Genomic DNA, 24,476 nt, shown 5'->3' with positions numbered 1-24,476 from the left:
TGTAAGGCTGTCACTTCCCAGACTCCCAAGAAATGACGTGTGCGGATCACTAGTTCTTGTTAACAGAGATATTTCTCACCCTCAGACCCAAATTTGCCCTTAACTTGCACAAGCTTGGCTTCATCCTCTTTTTATTGAGGTAAAATAATATTGGAAATAGCATATGGCCAAACTTGCACTTCATAGGAAAATGCCATTACCATTTAAATAGCTGGTCTTTTTATCTCCAAGTTTGCTCTGTAATTTAATTTGAGACCTTGCAAGACTGAAATATATATATTCATTTGTGAGACTGCTACATCCACCTCTCAACCCTTTGGCACATTTTATTAGATTATGAGTGTGAAAAGCAAATAACTGAACTCTCACAACTTCTTGTCAAGATCTAACCAAATCTTTGATGGGGAGTAGTTCCAAAACTATCAGAGTAGGAGAGTATTTCAAATACTGGTGTCTTCTCTTTGACCCCCTCCTCACAGCCCAAGGTTAAATGGAACTACTTCCTGTTTTCTGTCCGTACCGCACAGTTTCACACCTCTTCATCTGTACTTGGACCATTCCCTTTTAGAATATCCTTCTTCAAATCCTAATCATCCTCCCTGGCCCAGCAGAAATGCCACCTTTTTTTTACAAAGACTCCCATAATCACCTGACTGGAAGTCTCTCCCCACCTGGCCCCCCTACCCTAACCACATAGTATTTTATGCCTCTTGGCACTCAGCACTTTATACATAGTAGAAACCATCTCAAACTTTCAATGTGGGATTGATTTTTTTCTGATTCATTTTTTGTCACATGGACCCACAGAGTGAGCCAGAAGGAAATTAGTATTCAGAATTTTTTTTTCTCACAAATTATTTATCACTTGCTTCCCGCTGCTTCCCACCACATTTCTGTCAAACACTAATGGTAAAAGATAAAACAATGGATCCTTCTACCTGTTTTATATGTCAAAAGCATTTTGTCCTGTCTTATTTTGCTGACTGTCTAACAATGTTCTGCACTAGAGACCTGTGAGATACTACCTGAAGGTTTCCCTTTGGGTGAGGGCAGAACATCCCCAGAAACCTGGTTATTCACTTAGTAGGTGCAGTAGAGGATAGGTGAGATCACATATCTTCAGTAGAGAAAGAGAGCATATGACTGTTCACCAAAAGCAGGAACGGTTGGACTTGTCTAATTTCTACTTAGTGATATTGACATAACTAAACAACTAAACAAAAATTTATCAGTATAACAGTAGTGCTCAACCTTGGCTGTACATTACAATTGCCAGAAGGTTTTAAAAAATCACAAGACCTGAGGCCCATCTCCAGAAAGCCTGATTTAACTAACCTGGATTTTTATCTAGACATCAGGAGTTCTGAATGCTCTCCAGTGACTTGAATATGTAGCCAGGGCTGTGAACTACATAAGAAGGGGAATGGTTAGTGTACAAATAGGAAAATAGAGTCGTAAAGGAAAGCTTTGTCAGTGTTTATGGAGCACTGAGCAAATATGAGGCCCAGACCTGAGAACTGGGAGGTACGGCTCTGATGATGGGTTAGGTTTTATCCTTAGGGACCTCGCTTGGTGTTATTATTCATGAAAATTGCCTGGTCTATTCTCCTTGCTCCATGTGCAACTTCTGATTACAATGCAGCTCTCTACTTAGGCCTCTTCTAAAAGGAAAAAATCTTCTGGCTTAACTGACAAGAGCTCCCTCTTGTCTTGGCAGTTGTAGTTCTCAATGCATATGAATAAATTGACATTCTAGATTATTTATTGGTTCCCTAAGAATTTCAAGTTCACAAAGGCAGCAGTAATCAAAGGTCTTTCCAGAAGCCATTATGATCCCCAACTCTGTGTCAGATACAATTTAGGAAGTATGGTACAACAAGAGATAATATGATAATATTTCTTTAATGAACCTGTCTGGTAGAATAAATAAATCATTTAATAACAATGGCAAAAATATAAGGGGGGGTGTGGTGGGGGTCAAGGGAATGGGGTGGTTAAAGTGCTGTGGGAGCTAAGAGTCAAGAGAAATGACTTTGGACTGCAGGAACCATGGAGGAGCTGGCATTATATTTGAACTTGAAGTATGGGAAGGATTTGGTCAAGGGAGATGGGGCAAGGACATTTGAGTTAAAGGGAATAATGTGATAAAACACTAAGAAGTAGAAAAACATGGACCATGATGTAAGAATTTAATACTTCACCTTTAATTGTAATGCATTTGAAGTTAAACATGTTTCCTAATGTTAATAACTTCTATAGCCTCTGTATGGTTATCAAAACCAGAATATTAATATTTTACCAGTTTCCTTCCTAGTGCCTGTCTGTTCCAGGGCCAAATCTGGGATCCTACAATGCCTATAATTGTTGTATCTCCTTAATCTTTCTGATTTGTTACAGTTTCCCTTTCCAGCCTTTTGTTTTGTTTTGTTTTAAATGACCTTGATACTTTTGATGAGTACTGGTAAGTTATTTTGTAGAAGACCTCTCAGTTTGAATTTGTCTAATGTTTTCTCATGATTAGATTGAGGTTATATATTCTGGGCAAGACTACCATAGAAGTGATGTGGTGTCCTTCTCAGTATATGGTATTACGAGGGGACATGATGTTAGTACATCTTATTACTGGTGATGTTAACTTTAATTATTTGATTGAAGTTTTGTCTGTTGAATTTCTCCACTGTGAAGTTCTCCACTGTAAAGTTACTATTTCCTTTTTTTGTAGTGGGTAATACTACAAAAAAAGTGGGTAGTATCTTGGGAAAGATACTTTGAGACTATGCTGATAATCCTGTTTTTCCTCAAACTTCCACCCACTGATTTTAGCATCTTCCAGTGAAGGTTGCCTGGAGCTCTTTTTACTCTGATGTTTTCCTAATGATGATTATGTATTTCCTTCATTCTTTCTACATTTACTAATTGGAATTCTCTTATAAGAAATAGCTGTCCTACTGTTCCTTTTCCACTTATGTATTTATTCAATTGTTTATATTATCATGAACTCATGAATATTTATTTTATTCTATGGGTTATAACCCAATACTCATTATTTTTGTTGTTCAGACTCTTCCAGCTTTAGCTATTGGGGCTCCTTCATGTTGGCTCCTGTGTCTTCTTAATATGGCTTCATCCCTTTTCAAGGAGAAGTAGATTCTTATATATTATTCTATTTTATAGATGAGGAAACAGGACCCCAGGTGGAGTAATTTTCTGGCAATCACATGGCTGGAATATTGAATTTTGTTCAGGGTAGAAGCAGGACGAGGGGTATTAGGAAAACTGCTCGTTTTTTCTTTCTACTTGGGTTGCTCTGATTCCTTCCTTAATATTTAATAGAGTCAACTAAATAGTTCATGTAATTATCTACCTGTACATGGACATGAGTTAGAAGAGACTGACCGTTTTATTGCTCATACCAACAATGTTAACTAAACGTGTTTCAAATTGTGGCCCAGAACACAAATTTCTGCATAGCCACACTAGTCAAGCCTATGTGAATTATAGAAAAATAGAAAATATATTAAATGGAAACTCTCAGTTATAGGATAAACAAATTCTGGGAATCAAGAACATAGTTCCGGGGACAGTGATGTAGTTAACAGTAGTGTACTGTATACCTGAAATTTGCCAAGAGAGTAGATCTCAAGTGCTCTCATCACCAAAAGAAGAAGAAGAAGAAGAAGAAGAAGGAGAAGAAGGAGAAGAAGGAGAAGAAGGAGAAGAAGGAGAAGAAGGAGAAGAAGGAGAAGAAGGAGAAGAAGGAGAAGAAGGAGAAGAAGGAGAAGAAGGAGAAGAAGGAGAAGAAGGAGAAGAAGAAGAAGAAGAAGAAGAAGAAGAAGAAGAAGAAGAAGAAGAAGAAGAAGAAGAAGAAGAAGAAGAAGAAGAAGAAAAGAAAGAAAGAATGAAGAAGAAGAAGAAGAAGAAGAAGAAGAAGAAGAAGAAGAAGAAAGAAAGAATATAACTATGTAAAGTATTAGATTTGTCAATTAACTTGAATGCAGTGATCATCTCACAATTCATACATACCTGTGTATTTTGTTTTCTTGGCTTATTCTCATTTATATTCTGTATCTTTATCTCCAGTTATACATAAAGACAGAAACACATGTCTACTAGTTTGCACACACATGGATATTTTAATATGTTGATGATGTTATTATTTTATTTCTCTCACTCAGAGACTGGGTAGGGTTTGAAATAGTGGAGAGTGTGTGGACTTTGTCATCACACTGACTTCTGTTCAAATCTTGGTCCATTTCCTTGAGCAAGTTATTTCATCTCTCTGATACTTTTCCTGATATTAAGATAGTGTAACAACACCTCTTTTGTTAGGTTTCTTAGGGATTTGAAATAATGAATATTGAAAAAATGGCTGTCAGAGCTTTGCACCTAGTAGACTGTCAATAATGGAAGTTATGATTATAATTGTTTCTACTCCTATCTCCCCTTTCCAGTTGTTTTCTAGAAGGCAAGATGATTTTTAACTCTGAGTCTGACTTGTAGTTGGTAGGATGATTCATGTGGGAAGGAGGAAACATGCAAATTCTTAAACACTAATGGGTCTGATAGCAATTTTCAAGAGATTACTTGCCAAGGATCTATTTGTACTGTAAAAAAGAAAATTTGAAATTTTCGCTTATGTTTCTTATTTATGTAAAACTGCTTAAATGAATCAAGTAAGTAGGCTGAGTTTTATAATCTTGAACCTCTAGTAGGTATCAGTACACTCTTGCAAGTGAATTTGGCAATGATATGTCTCATAAAGCTACTGTTTATGATCCTGTGTCTGGGGCCACTTCCATCCAAATTGGTTTTTTCATGGTTGAGAGAGACTCCTGGGATATTGATTATTGTGACATTGATCAGTGACCATCTGTCTTAGTCCATTCAGGCTGCTCTAACAATATACCATAGACTGAGTGGTTTCTAAACAACAGAAATTTATTTCTCATGGTTCTGAAGGCTTGAAATATGAGATCAAGATTCTGGCAGATTTGGTGTCTGTGAAGGCCAGATTCCTGGTTTGTAGACAGTTGGTCATCTTCTTGCTGTGTCCTTACATGGTAGTAGGGGTGAGGGAGTTCTCTGGGGTTTCCTTTATAAAGCCACTAATTTTATTCATGAGCCTCCACTCTCCTGATCTAATCATTTCCCAATACTCCCCCCACCCCAAGACTATCATACTGGTGTTAAGATTTCTACATAGGTATTCTGGGGGGACATTCAGTCTATAGCAGCATCCTTCCCAGTGTGAGCTCCAGGTGTCCACATATCAGGGCTGTCTTTAGGGCCTGCTTTGCTGGGATTGCTGCTGACTGAGGGAACTAAGCATTATCTTTAGAGAGGTTGGTCCCATCAGGGTTCTCAGTTATCTGGGCAACTCCATCCTGGAGTAGGTAGGCCTTCCTGAATTTGCTCTGTGCCAATTCTATAGGTCTAGACTTTATTCAGTTAGGGAAAGCTGTAAATCATGTGAGTATCTCATGATTTTATAGACCTGACTGATCTACTTATGATTTTTAAGTACCAAAATTAAAGTAATATGATTTGTCCTACCTACTTTCTTTGTTTAAACTATGAAATATTTTTACCTTTTAACAACAAAGTTAAAAAGTAAGGCCATTGATTTTTACTTAAAATTGTTAATGTAAAAATTGAAAAATGAAACTAGTTTTATTAAAAGATTTGTACTAATGCACTAAATATAAAGCAGTTCATAAACTCAGTAGAACTTAACAGCATCTGGGGTATAGCTTTAGCTGACATATGACTTTATATAAATATAACTCTTCAAAAACAGGATCAGAATAATCCACTTCAAATACTTTATTTTAAAAACAACCCATTGATTTATAGATGAAACCATTTCATGTCGCTTCTTAAGATAAAAATAAGTTCCACCATTTTATTCTTATCCATGCATATTTGCCTCAACAGGAAGAACACTTACTCCAAAAAAGTTTGGAAAAAGAAATTAGCACCTAAACTCAGGAATTCTCATTTATATCATGAGACATAAACATCGTGATACTACACGCCATTATTTAGTACCTATTTTGAAACTGGATTTTCTTATTTTGCTTTTAAGAGCATGGTGTGGCCTCCATTTCTTCCACTTTTATGTACTCCATTACAGTGAACTTCCAAAATTCTAAGGAAATATCTTTGGGTTCTATAATGACAGATGATCTCCTTCCCTGCCCTTCTCACTTCCATTTTTTGGTGTTCTCTTTAGTAATGCCACAGGCTTTTAAAAATGTATCATTATAGGGGCACCTGGGTGGCTCAGTGGGTTAAAGCCTCTGCCTTCGGCTCAGGTCATGGTCCCGGTGTCCTGGGATCGAGCCCCACATCGGGCTCTGTGCTCTGCAGGGGGCCTGCTTCCCCCTCTCTCTCTATCTGTCTGCCTCTCTGCCTACTTGTGATCTCTGTCTGTCAAATAAATAAATAAAATCTTTAAAAAAAAAAGGTATCATTATAAAATGATTCTTATTGAACCCTGACTGTCCCAAATACAGCTTTTGCCTTTGGAATTTTTCAAACTATTGGGCCAAATGTTTTCATTGATGGGTGAAATATTAGGTATAAATGGCCCATTTGTGTCATTATCTAGCAGCATTTCCTTAAAGTGTGGCCTATGGGCTACCTGTCCCAGAGTCACTTAGAATGCTTGTTTAAAATTACGGATTCTGGGGGCGCCTGGGTGGCTCAGTGGGTTAAGCCGCTGCCTTCGGCTCGGGTCGTGATCTCAGGGTCCTGGGATCGAGTCCCACATCGGGCTCTCTGCTCCGCAGGGAGCCTGCTTCCCTCTCTCTCTCTCTCTCTCTGCCTGCTTCTCTGCCTACTTGTGATCTCTCTCTGTCAAATAAATAAATAAAATCTTTAAAAAAAAAAAAATTACGGATTCTGACAGCCATTGCAGTACACTGAACTCCATAGAGGCAGTGCTCAGGTGAGTGAGAGCCAGGTGGGCATGGGGCGCCTCTGTGCCTCACTGAAGAAAATAACTAAACATGGGTAGAAGAGATCCTAAGAAGTTGAGAGACTAAATGTCATCATATGCATTCTTTGTGCAAACTTTCTGAAAGGAGCTCGAGATGAAGCACCCAGATGCTTGAGTCAGTTTCTCAGATGTGTATAAGAAGTACTCAGAGAGGTGGAGGGCCATGTCTGCTAAAGAGAAAGGAAAATTTGAAGACATGACAAAGGTGGACAAGGCCCATTATGAAAGACAAATGAAAACTTACATCCCCCTTAAAGGGGAAACAGAAAAAGAAGTTCAAGGATCCCAGTGCACCCAACAGGTCTCCTTTGGCCTTTTTCTTGTTTTGTTCTGAGTATTGGCCCAGAATCAAAGGAGTTTTGCTCTGAGTGTCACCCCCAAATCAAAGGAGAACGTCTCGGCCTATCCATAGGTGACGTTGCAAAGAAACTGGGAAGGATGTGGAAAAACACTGCTGCAGATGACAAGCAGCCTCTCAGCTGAAGGAAAGCTATGAAAAGGAGATTTCTGCATACCATGCTCAAGGAAAGCCCAGTGCGGCAAAAATGGTGTCCTCAGGGGCGCCTGGGTGGCTCAGTGGGTTAAGCCGCTGCCTTCGGCTCAGGTCATGATCTCAGGGTCCTGGGATAGAGCCCCGCATCGGGCTCTCTGCTCAGCGGGGATCCTGCTTCCCCCCTCTCTGCCTGCCTCTCTGTCTACTTGTGATCTCTGTCTGTCAAATAAATAAATAAAATCTTTAAAAAAAAATGGTGTCATCAAGGCCGCAAAAAGCAAGAAAAAGAAGAAAGACAAGGAAGATGAGGAAGAGGAGGAAGAAGAGGAGGAGGAGGAAGAATATGATGATGAATAAGTTGGTGTTGGCACAGTTTTTTTTCCTTGTCTATAAATCATGTAACGCTCCCTGTATACAACTCACTCCTTTTAAAGAAAAAAATTGAAATGTAAGACTGGGTAAGATTTGTTTTTAAATTGTACATCTGCACAGTGGGGTTTTTGTTTTTGTTTTAGTTTTTTTGTTGTTGTTTGCTTGTTTTTGTACAGTTAACACATTCCAGAATGTCTTTTGATAGCCTTGGTGGTCTTTCTGTGGCCACTAACCTTGCCTGGTATAGTGTGGACGTGGGAAATTGGCATAGAGATTTAAAGCAGGTTCTGGTTGGTGCACAGCACAAATTAGTTATATATGAAAATGGTAGTTTTTCTTTTCTTTCCTTTTTAAGATTTTATTCTATTTTTTTTTTAAAGATTTTATTTATTTATTTGACAGAGAGAGAGATCACAAGCAGGCAGGGAGGCAGGCAGAGAGGAGGAAGCAAGCTCTCCGCAGAGCAGAGAGCCGGATCCGGGACTCTATCCCAGGATGCTGGGATCATGACCTGAGCCGAAGGCAGAGGCTTTAACCCACTGAGCCACCCAGGCGCCCCAAGATTTTATTTTTTTAAGTAATCTCTACCCCCAACATACGGCTTGAACTCACAACCTTAAGATCCAGAATTGCTTCTACCTGCTGAGCCAGTTGGGCATTCCCAGGGATGACAGTTTACTCATCTTCAGTTGTCTCTGATGCAGCTTCTACGAAATCACCACTGTCCTGTTAACCACAGAGTTACCACTCTGTAACTGCAAGGAAAAAAAAGTTCCAACTGTTTTGTTAACATACTGAATGCTTCTAAGTAAGTACCACTTGTTTTAATAAAAAATTTTTAAAAAATACAGATCCCATTGTCCTCTCCAGACTTCCTGAACCAGAGTCTCTGTTGATGTGGTGCAGGAGTATGCCTTTTAGACAAGAAACATGGATGATTCTGATGCCTTTTGACATTTGAGATCCCCTGGAAGGATGTATTAGAAGCTTGTTTAAAGGTGACAAAGAGTGTAACAGAACAGCATTTTAAGATGTCAACCAAGCAAATAAATAAGGGGCAGCTTTTTTATTTTAAAATGAAGTGGAGCAGAACAATTTTTCAAGCTTCTTCCAGCCCTAAAATCCTGAGATTATTTTGTCCTTTGTGTACACTCTGAATGTTGCCTACACAAAGGCCTCTGAGAATGCTCTACTTTAGCCTTTTAAACCGGTTATAAGGGCTTCTGTAGATGACTTAAAAAAAAAACAGCACAGATTAACTTTTTTAATTAAATGCTTTTAAGATTTAAAAGTTTTTAATGGAATCAAAGATAGTGTTTAGAAACTGTATTTGAGTTTTTCTTCATTTCTTCAAGGTCCTGGCATTTCAAAATCAATCTCATGTTGGCTAATTGGGATGGGGGAGGGAGGAGATGCCATTAACCCATCAAATGGTATATTTTGGGTAACAGATTTTCAAAACTTCAGAAGTTAACATCAAAGCCTTATTTACAACTTTCAAGGGGTGATATTAGTGAAAGAAAGCTATGAAAAATATAGACTTAGGGCCACATTAATAATGGTTTAAGTCAAAGTCAGTATTCTTCACTAAAGGTTTTTTTTTTTAATAACCCTTTTTCAAAGATTTTATCTATTTATTTGATAGAGAAAGAGAGATCACAAGTAGGCAGAGAGGCAGGCAGAGAGAGAGGGGGAAGCAGGCTCCCTGCCGAGCAGAGAGCCCGATGTGGGGCTCGATCCCAGGACCCTGAGATCATGACCTGAGCTGAAGGCAGAGGCTTAACCCACTGAGCCACTCAGGGGCCTCTAAAGTTTTTGTTTTTTAAGATTTTATTTATTTTTGAGAGAGAGCACAGAAGAAGGGGCAGAGGGAGAAACAGACACCCTGCTGAGCAGGGAACCTGATGTGGGGCTCATCCCAGGACCCTGGGATCATGACCTGAGCCAAAGGCAGACACTTAACTGAGCCACCCAGGCACCCATCACTAAAGTTTTTTTTTAGCAATAAGTGTCATCATTAAATATTTCTCAAAGACAAAATTAAGAAAAAAAATGAGCGTATAGATATTACAATAAGAACTTAAACTAAGGTATGACATTTTATCAAAAACATTTGATTTTTACATGGAAGATGGCTTAGAGAGTCATAAATGCTTCTCATACTGCTCAGTTAAAATCAGACTGCTTCACACAAAAAATTGTATTTCTCTTGTTGTTATATAAAAGCATAATTTGTTATCTTAATCTGTGAGTGTCTTGATTACCTAATTTAAATCCTAAGAAAATAATCTACAGAGAATTTATTAAGAACAAAATACAGATAATAAGAACAAAATAGAGATAAATGTTCAACATGAAAATTGCAGGGGCAGTAACTTGAGGAAGATGAGACCCAGCTCTCTGATTAATCTTTCGGCTATCTTGTCAAGTAAACACATTCCTTGCTTAATATTAGGAACTGGTTCATTTCTCCTTATAGTTCTGTTCAGAGCTCAAGAGGCAATTTGTGTAATCTCCTTTTGACATGTCACTTTGAGGCCCACTATTGAAGAACCTGTTCTTTTTTTTTTCAATAATCTAGATATATATTTATCTAGTCCTGGGAAATTGTGTGCATACTTACTATCGATGCAGGAAACAGGTAAGCAAGTTCTGGTCACCACTTGGGAGAGCATTAGGAGGGAATTGTCAGACTAACACTAAATGTCACCCAGGGAGTATGCTCCCATTATGGCAAGATAACTCACAGAGAACATAATTCTGTTCACTCTCAAAGAAGGCTATACCAAAGCTAATACAAATGTGTAAAATTCATATTTCTGTAATTTGTTGGGGATAAATTCTTGAGAAGAATGCTATTTTAATCAACAAATTTGTCCAAATTCAGTGTTATTACCCTAAATGGGGGAATGCAAAAAGCTGTTTTCATAGGGACAACTGTACTTAGCTATGACCGTCCTAAAGTAAGAAACATTGGTTTGAAGCAGACTGCTTCATTGATATTTCTATAAGTTTTTTCTTTTTTCCTTCTTTTTCTTCTTTCCCTCTTCTTTCCCTCCTGCCTCCCTCCCTCGCTCCCTTCCTTCCTTCTTCCCTCCCTCCATTCATTTATCTGTCCATACATCTCATCTGAAGCTATTCAGGAAGGACACAGCAACATGTATATAATTACTTTTCTGACAGTGGGGATATTTGATCACATTCAGAAAATCTAAATGTAATATTGAAAGGATATCTGGTTTGTTTTTTTGTTTTGTTTTGTTTTAAGGTTTGTGTGCGTGTATGTGTGTGTGAGAGGGAGGAAGGTCCTCTTGGATAGAAGAGGAAACCTGGATTGGAAAAATATATACACTTATAGCTCACCTTTTATCAGAAGGGCTTTTGTGTCTACTTCACAGTATATTGTCAAAAATTGTTTTGTGCAATTTATAGAAACATTGTGATGTATAGCTTGTATGAGCCGATAGAACCTTGATAAACTCTAGGATCAAAAAGAGGGGAGGGCTCTAAATGTAGGTTTGGAGAATGAGAAGAAAATGATAGTCTTTTTGACAATGAGTCAAATATTTGATTCACTGTATTTTTGAGTTCCATCAAGCTTTGATCTCCTTTGCCCAGAAAATCCAGCAGCAAACTGAATGTGAGCGAGGGTGCAATTTGAAGGTTTGCTATGCCATTTTTGACTTGTCATGCCCTTGTGGAAGGTTAGAATGCGCAAGGCAAATATTTGCATATTGCACTGAGAGGAAATAAAAAATGCATTACAAGTGAGTAAGTTGGTTGACCTAATGTTTAATTAGAAGTAGTTTCCCTTTGATTGTTTCATTGCCTATAAATGTTTCTCCTTTTCATTTAACAAGGAAAATTCTGTCAGGAAGTCTGTAAGTAGCTTAATGTTTGGCTGTTATGTTCCTTAGGGATGTGGCTTAGTATTTCTCTTCTCTCATGGGGCTGTGATGTTGGCATCCCATAAAGACTAAAAACACTTGCATTTCACTCATTTTTTTCTTCAGAGGCACATTTCTGGAATTGCATTTACTTGTCCAGTGTTTAAGGTAAAGGGGATCAGATATAGTGCTTCTCAAGAGAATTTAACATTTTGCATACTCATTTCTATGGTAGGTGAAATACATTAATATAAACATAATCAGAAGGGGTCTTATCAGACACTGTCAGGCAATTTTAGATGTTTGTCATTGTGCTCATGATTCATTTTTGGCACCAAGTATTACTCTATCATCAGTGAGTGGGAGGACAGACTGACTAAATGTCTAAATGATGTGTTTGGAACCCACATAAATCAACCATTGCTGTATTCCTGGGAATTTTTCTGTAGTTAAATAGACAAAAAGAAAGTTAAGTCATCCCAAGACACACGTTAGTCTGGACATGCCAAACTGAAAAGAATCAAATTCGAGCAGCCAATGCCATATTTATAATGTAAAGACTGATATAGTTTCACCAGAACATCGTCACATTATATTAATATCATTTATTTGAGTCTAACTGGATTTATATTTTTACTTTGTATATATGTTAGGCTTCTATAGTTATATAAAATTTTAAGTATAAGGAAAGTCATTCTTAGTTTCATGTAGGTACATGTAAATATGTGATATAATATAATGTAACGAAAATAAATTTTAGGTAATATTTAAGTAATGTAATAAAAATAACACCCTTTAGAAGAGTTTTTGTCCTTGAATGATGTCAAAGATTAACACAGTGGGCATTACTTAAAATGGTGAAGACAGAGTTTATTTGGTAACTGCCCGTCGGGGATAGAGCTGAGCTCTTTTTGGTTGTGCGTGTATTCCGATAAGTGCATAGGGGACTGGACCATGAAAAGGGAGACTGGAAGAAGGGGGAAAATGGTGGGGGCCTGAGCAGAGTCAGGGAAGAGAAAAATTACAGAAAGCAGGAAAGGGGTTGGTTCATGTGTGCCTGGGCTAACTAACTGGCATTAATTCAAGTTAGGCCCCTACACTTCCACAGTCACCAGGACAGAGGTGTGGGCTGCAACAAATAATAAATGCTTGTGGCAGCCATAAGTCTTCTCAGGCAGACACTTTAAGGGATGCTAGTGTCACCCTAGGGATGTGGCCTTGAGTTATTAGAAGTGTGCTCAAGTCTTTATCACCCAAGGTCGAGGCCTATTTGAGAAGAGGGCTCAGAGGAGCCTGGCTAGAGTTTGGTCAAGGAGAGACTATAAGTCCCAGAGTGGCAGTACATACTCACTTTCTTGTGATAAACAGTCACTGCTGTATGTTAACTGTTGTAGAAAGAACTTGATTTTAAAATTGTAACTGAAAGAAAAATATGAAAAATTATGCTGTTGTGTTTCAGGGCCACGATCTGGACTGTAAAATTCAGGAGTATAAGGAAGCCGGCAAAACCTTTCCGGAAAGTCAAATAATAGAATGGTTTATCCAGCTGTTACTAGGAGTTGACTACATGCATGAAAGGTATGTGCATTTGTTACTGATAGACATGATTTTGACAGTCATGTCTGAACTTGAAAAATGAATTTCTGGGAGTGGAACTGAAAGGAAGCAAGTCCAAAGGTAAATGACTATAGTTAAACAGCTATACAGTATGCTTTTCCATGAGGAAACTGTTGAATGATTCAGTATAGAAGATTTACTTGAATAGCCATTTTTTGTTGTTCTAGAAATCAAGTTGGCCTTGAATACAAGACAGAAACTTGTATTAAACACATTTTTTCATATATCTGATCATATCCTGTGATTATAAGCAATTCTCAGATACCTTTTGCATGCTATGAATTTATTATATCTTTCAACAGACTTGAGCTATTAATACCTAGCATGCTCTAAATGAATTTCATGGAATGAATTTAGAATGTGTCAGTGTCACATCCCAGCAGAAGCTAAGTGATTGAGGCAGAAGATACTCTTGGGCCTCAGAGAAACAGTCAGACCAAAAGTCAGTCTTGACATGAAATATCTGATACAGAAGGCCAAAGTATGTTTTATGAGTTCAGTTGTCTGTAATTTGCAATTATAATCTCTGCCTTAAACATGTATTTAAAAACTTTTAATTGTATTTTCCATAGGTCAAAAGTAATAATTTTTGGATGTTTTAGAGACCTGTAACATGGTATGACCACATTTGAAAAGATATACAGAGACAAAAGTAGATACTATGAGATGCCCATAATATATCTTTCAGTTTAGGATTGTGTACAACATTGTTCTTGAACAAGGGTTGAAATTTAGAGAGTACATCAAGGTGTGGCTATCCATGGATGTCAGATAGCTCAAATATGTTGCCTGTTTTTCCTGAGTGCATAAAAAGTAACTAGATGATACTGAGCTTTGCCATGTATCTTCTAAGCACATGCTGGATGATACAGATAGGCTCTAATTTTTTGACAATTCATAGCAATCTAAGAAACAGTGATAAAAGAATAACAAATAATCTTTTAATATACTACGCAAAGCTGCTAAATGTAGGATATATGTGTATACAGCTATATTGGAATTTATTTTCTTTCCTTTACTATTTTATGGCATGTTTGTTAGCTAATACACAAAGAAATATAAATATGTATATGTCACATATGTATATATCACCTTCACATATAAAGGTGACAAGGTCTGTGTTCTATGTCAAATATATAAAACTGAAATCTAGTTGATTTAGGAACCCAAACATTTGCAATAAACGTGGTGTGTTCAATAGTTCAAGTAAATGAGTTTAATAAAATCCTTCAAAGAGAGGATTAGAATATTTTTTTAATCCTTCAGCATTTTAAGAAAGTCATTAAATAGGGCTAAATGTTTGGATATTTGTGTATCTGTGTTCTTGAAATACTCTCCTTTGTGATTCAGGTGATAAGTGATGGTGCTTATTTATTATGTTATTAGAACCAATTATTGTAAAGGTTTTCTGTTTAGACAGAGAAATTTTAATTTTATACCTAAGTTCATTTATTCATTTATTAATTAGAGATAATTAAAAATAAGGCCTAATCTTCAAGAGCTGTTAGTAAACTAGCAGAGATAAAACATGTATCCAAGGGGCACTTGGAAGGTTCAGTGGGTTAAGCCTCTGCCTTCAGCTTAGGTCACAGTCTCAGGGTTCTGGGATCGAGCCCCACGTCAGGCTCTCTGCTCAGCGGAGAGCCTGCTTCCCCCTATCTCTCTGCCTGCCTCTCTGCCTACTTGTGGTGATCTTTCTCTCTGTCAAATAAATAAGTAAAATCTAAAAAAAAAAAAAAAAAAAAAGTACCCAAATAACTATAAACCCTATAGCCTGGTGGCTATACCAGCTGCAGAGTTTCTGCTACATATTTTATAGCTCTGGGCAAACTGCTTAGCCTCTCTGAACCTTTGTTTTCTCATCTATAAAATAGGGATAATAATAGGACTCTCCCTTCCTTCTTATAGGACTATAGGGAATATGCATTGAGATGTTATACATTTAAAAAGTTTGCAATCTGTTAAGTGCCCTCTAAGCGTTGTTGTTTGTGGTTGTAACTTAATGTAGAAATGAAAGCATAGCCATCAGAAGGGCAAATGAAACAAAACAAAAACAAAAAACCCCTCTGATAATAATAGTGCTGATAAGGATGTGGAGCTACTGAAACTTAACATTGCTGGTATAATCACTTTAGAAAAACATTTCCAAATCTAACATTCAAATACCCTGTGACCTAGTAATTCTTTTCCTGAGATGAAAAATGAGTACCTGTCTCTAGCAAGAGACATGCACAAAATTCTGTAGCAGCATTATTTGTAATAGCAAAAACACTGAGAATTGTCCATTTAGAAAGAATGGTTAAATAAATTGTGGCATAGTCTTACAGTGGAATACTACTCTGCAGTAAAAGAAGAACATATAACTGATATGCCTGACTGGATGAATCTCAGAGACATGATGGGTGAAAGAAGCCAGATGCAAAAGAGTACATACTGTGTGATTCCATTTACATCAAATTCAAAAACAGGCAAAACTAATCTGAGATTAACCCAATCTCAGAAGAGAGATTAACCTTTGAAGGGGGTTTTGACTGGAAGGGGGCACAAAGAATCTTCTGGGATGCTGGAAGTGTTCTATATCTTGACCCAAGTGGATGATTACAAAGGTGATAAATTCATCAAACTTAAGATTTATGTATTTTAATGTAAATTATACCTCAATTTTTAAAAAAGTGACCAAAACACCAAGAAAAGTATACTTTAAGTGCTAGAGATCAGAAGAGGGAGATCAGAAAAGGGATAATAATGCTACATGGGAAAATCAATGAAGGTCTTGGAAGAAATGACATTAGACCCAATGTAGGTTTTGAATAAGGTGAAAGATGAGTCTGAGCTTTCCAGGATTAAGGAACAGAGTTAGCAAAGGCACAGGGCTAAGAAATCATGGTACTTTTAGAGTGAATGATGAGTAGTTCAGTTGGAATGGCTCTTGGGGTACATGAATGAAGTTGTGAGGTAAGGTAGGTTGACATCAAGTTATAGATGGCTTTATTTTGTTATAAAGTTAATAATGTCACAGAAACATTTTGAGTGGAACTATGATCAGAGCTTCAGGAAGACTGGTGATAAATTATAGAGGGGAGAGAGGGGAACTCGGAATATCAGTCTGAAACCTTTTATATCTATGCATAAGGTTGTAGGACCTGAAACGATATGATAATAGTGAGCAGGACATGGAAGGATCACAGTTAACTTGATAAGTTCAAATGAGAGTTGAAATTACATGGATATATGGGATGTGATAAGAGAAGGTCAAGGATGAACCCAAGTTTCATCACCCAAGGGTGAATGAGAAATTGGAAAGATAGATGTGAAGCAATGGTGCTGAGTTTAATGGTGAGTTTAGTGGTTTAATGGTATCCTGGGTGAAATATGGAAAAAGAATGAGACAGGGAAAGAGGGAGAGAGAGGGGAAGAGAGGCAAGGAGAGGGAGGGAGAGAGGGAAGGAAACCAAAAAGAAGGGAGGGAGGAAGAAGGAAGTTACTTAATTACAAGTGAGGCCCTAGATACTGGGAAAACACCAAAACTTGTTTGTTTGAATTCCTCCAATATCAGAACCTGGAAACAAAAACTGGGGGTTATAAGAAGTTTATCTAGGAGGTGATTTCATGAAACAGAAACCAGTGAGTGGGGAGAGTGAGTGAGATGGGGAAGTGAGAAAAACCATACAGGCCATATTATTGAGCTGGTTGCTGCTGTGGGAAGAGGGATATAGAGGCAACATTCTTCTATATGTTTTGGGTTTGGGGATCCTCTTTTTGCATTCTTTCAGAGCTTTTATGAAAATTCTTGTCCATATATAACTACTCTCTAGCACTATTATGAATTTCCTCTTCAAAAATTCCTCATATTTCTTGGAGTTTTGGGTGGAAAGAGGAGGTAGTTATCACTATCTTGATCAATTCTCTAGACTATGTTTTTGTGAGGTTGTTTTTTTTTTTAAAGATTTTATTTATTTATTTGACAGAGAGAGATCACAAGTAGACAGAGAGACAGGCAGAGAGAGAGAGAGAGAGAGAGAGAGGGAAGCAGGCTCCCCGCTGAGCAGAGAGCCCGATGCGGGGCTCGATCCCAGGACCCTGAGATCATGACCTGAGCCGAAGGTAGCGGCTTAACCCACTGAGCCACCCAGGCGCCCCTGTGAGGTTTTTTTGAATGTAATTGACACACAATGTTACATTAGTTTCAGGCATACAGCATAATGATTCTACAAGCTTATGCATTATACTCTGTTCACCACAAGCAATCTCCAGAATAGTTTTTAAAAGGAAAAATGCTGGGGCGCCTGGGTGGCTCAGTGGGTTAAGCCGCTGCCTTCGGCTCAGGTCATGATCTCAGGGTCCTGGGATCGAGCCCCGCATCGGGCTCTCTGCTCAGCAGGGAGCCTGCTTCCTCCTCTCTCTCTGCCTGCCTCTCTGCCTGCTTGTGATCTCTCTCTGTCAAATAAATAAATAAAATCTTTAAAAAAAAAAAAAAAACAGGAAAAATGCTATATGTTATTCTTGATCATAAATATGTCATCTACTTTTCACTTCTGTTGGTTTTCAGTATTTAATTTGTATAGGTCTAAATATGTCTCCTATAGAAAATAAACTATCTCCTAGACAACATAGGAGAAATGGATCAATTCCTAGAAACCTATAACCTGCCAAAGCAGAAGCAGGAAGAAATAGAAAATTTGAACAGACCAATTAACTACAAAGAAATTGAATCAGTAATTAAAAACTCCTAACAAACAAAAGTCCAGGACCAGATAGCTTCACAGGTGAGTTTTACCAAACATTTAAAGAAGAGTTAATACCTATTCTTCTCAAACTTTTCCAAAAAAATGAAGGAAAATTTCCAAATTCATTCTGTTAGGCCAACATTATCCTGATACCAAAACCAGATAAAGACATAACAAAAAAAAAGACAACTACAGGCCAATATCTCTGATGAACATAGATGCAAAAATCTTTAGCAAAATATTAGCAGACTGAATCCAACATTACATTAAAAAAATCACTCAACACAATCAAGTGGGATTTATTCCTGGGTTGCAGCGGTAGTTCAGTATTCTCAGATCAGTCAACGTGATACATCACATCAATAAGAGAAAAAAGAGGGGCGCCTGGGTGGCTCAGTGGGTTGGGCCTCTGCCTTTGGCTTGAGTCGTGGTCTCGGGGTTCCTGGGATTGAGTCCCACGTCGGGCTCTCTGCTTGGCGAGGGGCCTGCTTCCTCCTCTCTCTCTCTGCCTGCCTCTCTGCCTACCTGTGATCTCTGTCTGTCAAATAAATAAATGAAATCTTTAAAAAAAATAAGAGAAAGAATAAAAACCATATGATCATTTCAATAGAGGCAGAAAAGGCATTGGACAAAGAACAACATCGATTCATGATAAAAACCCTTAATAAAGTAGGTTTAGAGGGAATATACCTCAGTGTAATAAAGACCTTATATGAAACACCAACATCATACTCAATGGTGAAAAACTGAGAGCTTTTCCCCTAAGGTCATGAACAAGACAAGGATGTCCACTCTCACCACTTTTTAAAAAAGATTTTATTTATTTATTTGAGAGAGAGAGAGCATGAGTATGAGTAGGGGCGGGGGCAGAGAAAGAGAATCTCAAGCAGACTCCATGCTGAGCACGGAGCCTGATGCTCCACCCTTGATCTCACGACACTGAGATCATGACCTGAGCTGAAACCAAGAGTCGGGCACTTAACTGAGCCACCCAGGCAGCCTCCCCCCCACTTCACCACTTTTACGTAACATAGTACTGGAAGTCCTAGCCACAGCAATCAGACAACAAAAAGAAATAAAGGACAACCAAATTGGTAAGGAAGAAGTAAAACTTTCACTATTTGCAAATGGCATGATACTATAATTAGAAAACCCCAAAGACTCCACTAAAACTGATAAATGAATTCAGTGAAGTCAAGGATATAAAATCAATGTACAGGAATCTGTTGCATTTCTATATACCAGTAATGAAACAATAGAAAGAGAAATTAAGAAAGCAATCCCATTTACAGTTGTACCTAAAATAAGATACCTAGGAATAAACCTAACCAAAGAGGTGGAAGACCAGTGCTCTGAAAACTATAAAACACTGATAAAAGAAATTGAAGAAAACACAAAGAAATGGAAAGACATTCCACGCTCATGCGTTGGAAGAACAAATATTGTTAAAAGGTCTGTGCTGTTCAATGCAATCTACACATCTAACATAATACCTATCAAAATACCAACAACATTTTTTCACAGAACCACAACAAACAATGCTAAATTTGTATGGAACCATAGAAGACCCCAAATAGCCAGAACAATCTTGAAAAACAAAGCTGGAGGTATCACAGACTCCAATTTATATTACAAAGCTGTAGTAATCAAAACAATATGTTACTGACACAAACACAGATCAATAGTACAAAATAGAAAGCCCAGAAATAAACCCACAATTATATGGTCAGTTAATCTCTGACAAAGGAGGAAAGAATATCCAATGGGAAAAAGACAGTCTCTTCAACAAATGGTGTTGGGAAAACTAGACAGTGACATGCAAAGGAATGAAGCTGGACCACTTTCCTCATCATACACAAAAATAAACTCAACATGGATTAAGGACCTAAATGTGAGACCTGAAACCATAAAAATCCTAGAAGAAAGCACAGGCAGTAATTTTTCTGACATCAGCCGTAACATCTTTCTAGCTATGTCTCCTGAGGCAAGGGATATAAAAGCAAAAATAAACTATTGGGGTACTGCAAAATAAAAAGCTTCTGCCAACAACACTAAAAGGCAACCTATGGAATGGGAAAACATATTTGCCTATGACATATCTGATAAAGGGTCAGTATCCAAAATATATAAAGAGTTTATACAACTCAACACTCCAAAAACAAATAATCTAATTAAAAAATGAACATAAGACATGGACAGATACTTCTCCAAAGAAAGACATACAGATGGCCAACAGACACATGAAAAGATGCTCAATATCATTCATCATCAGAGAAATGCAGATCAAACCCACTGTGAGATATCACCTTACACCTGTCAGAATGGTTAAAATCAAAAACATAAGAAAAAACAAGTGTTGATGAGGATGTGGGGGAAAAGAAACCCTTATGCACTGTTGGTGGGAATGCAAACTGGTACAACTACTATGGAAGACAGTGTGGAGGTTCCTCAAAAAATTAAAAATAGAACTACCCTATGATCCAGTAATCCCACTATTGAGTATTTACCCAGAGAATACAAAAATGCTAATTTGAAGGGATACATGTATCTCTATGTTTATTGCAGCATTATTTACAGTAACCAAGTTATGGAAGCAACCTAAGTATCCATTGATAGATGAATGGATAAAGAAGAAGTGGTGTGTGTGTGTGTGTGTGTGTGTGTACAGTGGAATATTATTCAGCCATAAAAAGAATTAAAATCTTGCCACTTGCAACCACATGGATGGGTCTAGAGAGTATAATGCTAACGAAATAACCCAGTAAGAAAAAGACAAATACCGTATGATTTCACTCATATGTGGAATTTAAGAAACTAAACAAAGGAGCAAAGGAACACTTACTGCAAGTCACAAGAGGTGTGACTATTTGGGAATAGGAGTTAGCTACCACAATGCTTCATTTAGCTTTCAAATCAAATCTTTCAAGCCACAGCCAATATGGACTATAGTATATATTAAAATGTATTTTGAAGAGATTACCTTGGAAACAACACATCTGAAGAAGTTAGGTTTTGGTCCTCTGTTGCAAATTATTTTAGTGAAGGTGATGGTTAATTGTGCCAACTTGAGTGGGCCATGGGGTGTCCAGATTAAACATTGCTTCTGGGTGTGTCTGTAAGGGTGTTTTGAATCTGAACTGCGTAATGTAGATTGCCGTCTCCAGTGTGGTTGGCCACCATCTAATCTCTTGGAGGCCTGAATCGAACAAAAGGTAGAGGAAGGAGGAATTTGCCCCTGTTTTCTTGCCTTGAGCTGGGACTTATCTTGTCCTCAGACTGAGACTTAGACCATGGGTTCCCCCAGTTCTCAGGTCTGTAGACTCAGACTGAGTTGTGCTCCCAGCTTCCCTGGGTCTCCCACTTGCAGACTGTGGAATTTCTCAGCCTCCATAATTGTATGAGCCAATTCCTCATCATAAATTTCCATATCTATCTATATCTAAGTCTATATCTGTATTATAGCCTATTGGTTCTGTTTCTCTGGAGAACCCTGACTCATACAGTGCACCAGCAGAGGAGATCAAGAAGACCCTTAAAAAGCTTAAAACATGAGGTTACAGAGGAAATAGGATTTTGTTTACTCCTTTGGAACTATCCTGTACTTATTTTAATTTGGTTTATTTATACATTTATAATATGCTAAATCTATAGCATATGGCATAAGCACTTATAAATAATGATGCCAAAAACTGAATATATTCACAGTTCACTATAAGCTATCTTGAGAATGTAGCACTAAAACTCATTCCTCCCTGTGGGTCTGAACCTCTGGTACAGAGGGATTAAGTTTTTTAAAGGTGTTTGTGCTCAAAGCTCTTTACTAACTGTCAAGCTTCCATAGGCTGGTCCAGTATTTGAGGGACTTTGGAACCTTGGACAAAGCTAGAAACACCCGGTCTCTGAAAGTGCAATCCTGTAGACTTTCTTCCCTCTGGTCCAATTAATTGGCTCATATTTGAAACATCATCTTCTCTGGATGCCACAGAATTGGGCATAAGGGAATTCCTTGGGGGCAGAGACAATGTCTTGCTCATCTCCCTCCACCCCCAGTACTAATTTGGAAAGCACTAAACAAAACAAACAACAAACAAAAACCACACTCATTCCTGTTGAAGAGGGAGGAGTCCAATTAACCTTGATTTTTTTAGCATGAAGGTCAGACCAGCCTCTCTGCAGAAAGCCTATTTGCTGGTGGTCTTGAGGCCTTGCTGATTTTGGTGCGTTCACAGTGGAGGGGAGACCGGAGGTGGGGCACTTTCCCTAAGATGACTGCCATCATCACCTGGCAGCCCACACAGTCTCCCTGCCAGCTTGTGAGGTATTGTGCTAGAATGGCTCAATATTCCCTGAGAAGTGACATCAGTAATTCATTTTAAATGTAGTGAGGTTCTCAGGAGAAGGACTTACTGGAAATCAAGGTCAGTAAATATGATGAGGGATGGTGGTATACTACCTCAGGCTCAAAGATGGAAAAGCAGAAAAAAGCTGTGGTCTCTGTGGTATTACTGGTGATTTCCTACTTTCTCCCAGTTCCTACTTTTTAAGGATATCCTGAGGTCCCTTTATTTCAAGGAGCCTCCCCCACCCTCAGTGCCAGGTGTAGGGAGCTCCTGCTGTGTTGGCAATAGCTACTTTTGAAGGGGGCCTGACTCCACCTCTCACTTACAACACAGGGGGTGGTCATGGTCTTGAGGGTCTATGGCACCAGTGAGGAAACCAGGTGCCTCATAGTCTAGGATGGATGCCACATGGTGGAGACCACCAACAGGGGCCATCTGGGCCATGCATCACCAAGGAGTTAACTGTTTGTGCCAGTAGCTTTGGCAAGAAGAGTTTGTAGTCCACCCTGAGACCCTGCCAGATGATGGACAGATGTGTGGGGAGGTAGCCGAGGTTTCAGAAACTATGAAGATAAGTGCTTAAGGGGATATGAATGTGAAATTGTGCATATCTTTTCCACAGTCCTACTTTGGGTTGAGAGCTTGAGAAACACTTGCTCCATCTGCTTTCACAGACTTCTCTTCACTCTCCTGTGGTCCTGGAGACTGAAGGATATAGAAAATGGCCTGACAGAGGAGACAGAAGCAGGAACTCTGCCATGTATTTGAACACAACTATCATTTAATCTTAGCTGGTCATTTATCTCTCTTGGACATCAGGAAACTTAGAAATGAGTGGGACCTACCACTCCTGGAGCCATGGTGTGGGACATATGAAGTTATAGATGAAGGGCTACTCTGAACTTTTTAGAAGAAGGGGTTTATGTAAGTTGCCTATATTACTAGTCACCTTGTTATTTCTTGGATTTGGTTTTTATATGCTTCAAAGGAAAGGATGGTTAACTAGATATATGACAAGACTTTCTTGCTAGAACTATTTTTGCTTACTGTGACCAGAAAGCCAGTAAAGTAACATCTTAACCAAGTTAGCCAAATAGTGTGGTATCTGATCTATTATATAGAATTTATTGTTTCATTGAAATGGTGCCAGCCAATTCTCATAACTGTTTTCTAACATATTGTTTGCCTTTTTATTAAAATAATTAATGCTGATTTATATACTTACGTATTTATATATGTGAGGGCTATCAGTGTATTGTTATCTGAAACTCCTCCTTGTCTAGGTGTCACTGGGTAAGTTTCTCTTGAACATATTACTTATCCTAAGTTTATAGTACCTTGTGTCCTGGTCACCTCCCAAGCTCACCATTCCAAATTCTAAACCCTTAGACTCTCAGACCCCCTGGTACTTGTAGCTGGAGGAGAGCCAGTACCCTTTCCTTAGATCTCCTGTCAAGAGCTGCAGGGACCAAGTAATCAACTTAAGATGCTTTCAAGTGCAAGTAACAGAAGCAACTTAAATCATGAAGAAAATTCATTAATTCACCTAACAAGAAGTGTCCAAGGAGGGTGGTTGACACTGGTAGTTCAGCAATACTTCAAATTCTTTCCATCTCATTACTTCCATTCTCAGCATGGTTAGCTTTTGTAGTCGGGATTGCCCTCTTATAGTTGTCTGGATGGCTGAAGTGCCGCTTTGTATCACCCACCCCCATACAACAGTACACAAAGGCTGAACGAGGTAAAAAGGCCACATGTCACCCTCTTTTGTCATCTTTTATAAGAGTGGGGAAATATTTCCTACAAGCTCCCAGCAGACTTATGTTTCATTGTTAGAAAAAATTTCCAAAACATAGGAAAGGCAGAAGAGATTACTGAGTACTTTGAGCACAATGCTGGACTTAATTTCCTATCATCTGGGCTATTTTATAACTCCATAGAGGCAGGGGTTAACTTGAATGTTTTTGTCTAGAAGAGGTACAGATATTTTTTATTCACTGGAACAGACAACTCTGGGGATCTGGTTTATTGCCCTGTTGG

The 24,476-nt window shown here is 38.3% G+C and overlaps 1 protein-coding gene and 1 pseudogene across 9 annotated transcripts in view; both read left to right on the top strand.

Annotated features, from left to right (window-relative positions):
- The window catches only part of NEK11 (NIMA related kinase 11), a 239,248-nt gene that overhangs the window by 45,289 nt on the left and 169,483 nt on the right, over positions 1 to 24,476 (top strand). For all 9 annotated transcript variants that reach the window (XM_047737089.1, XM_047737079.1, XM_047737082.1 and 6 more), the window contains one exon: positions 13,212 to 13,330. In XM_047737089.1, the coding sequence (XP_047593045.1) occupies positions 13,212 to 13,330 (119 nt within the window). The remainder of the gene's footprint in view (positions 1 to 13,211; positions 13,331 to 24,476) is intronic.
- On the top strand, positions 7,011 to 7,945 carry LOC125104583 (high mobility group protein B1-like; annotated as a pseudogene).

Source organism: Lutra lutra, chromosome 1 (assembly GCF_902655055.1).
Source record: "Lutra lutra chromosome 1, mLutLut1.2, whole genome shotgun sequence".
Classification (NCBI taxonomy): Eukaryota; Metazoa; Chordata; class Mammalia; order Carnivora; family Mustelidae; genus Lutra; species Lutra lutra.
Note: the sequence above shows the minus strand (reverse complement) of the source record. Positions and strands in the feature narration are given on the sequence as shown.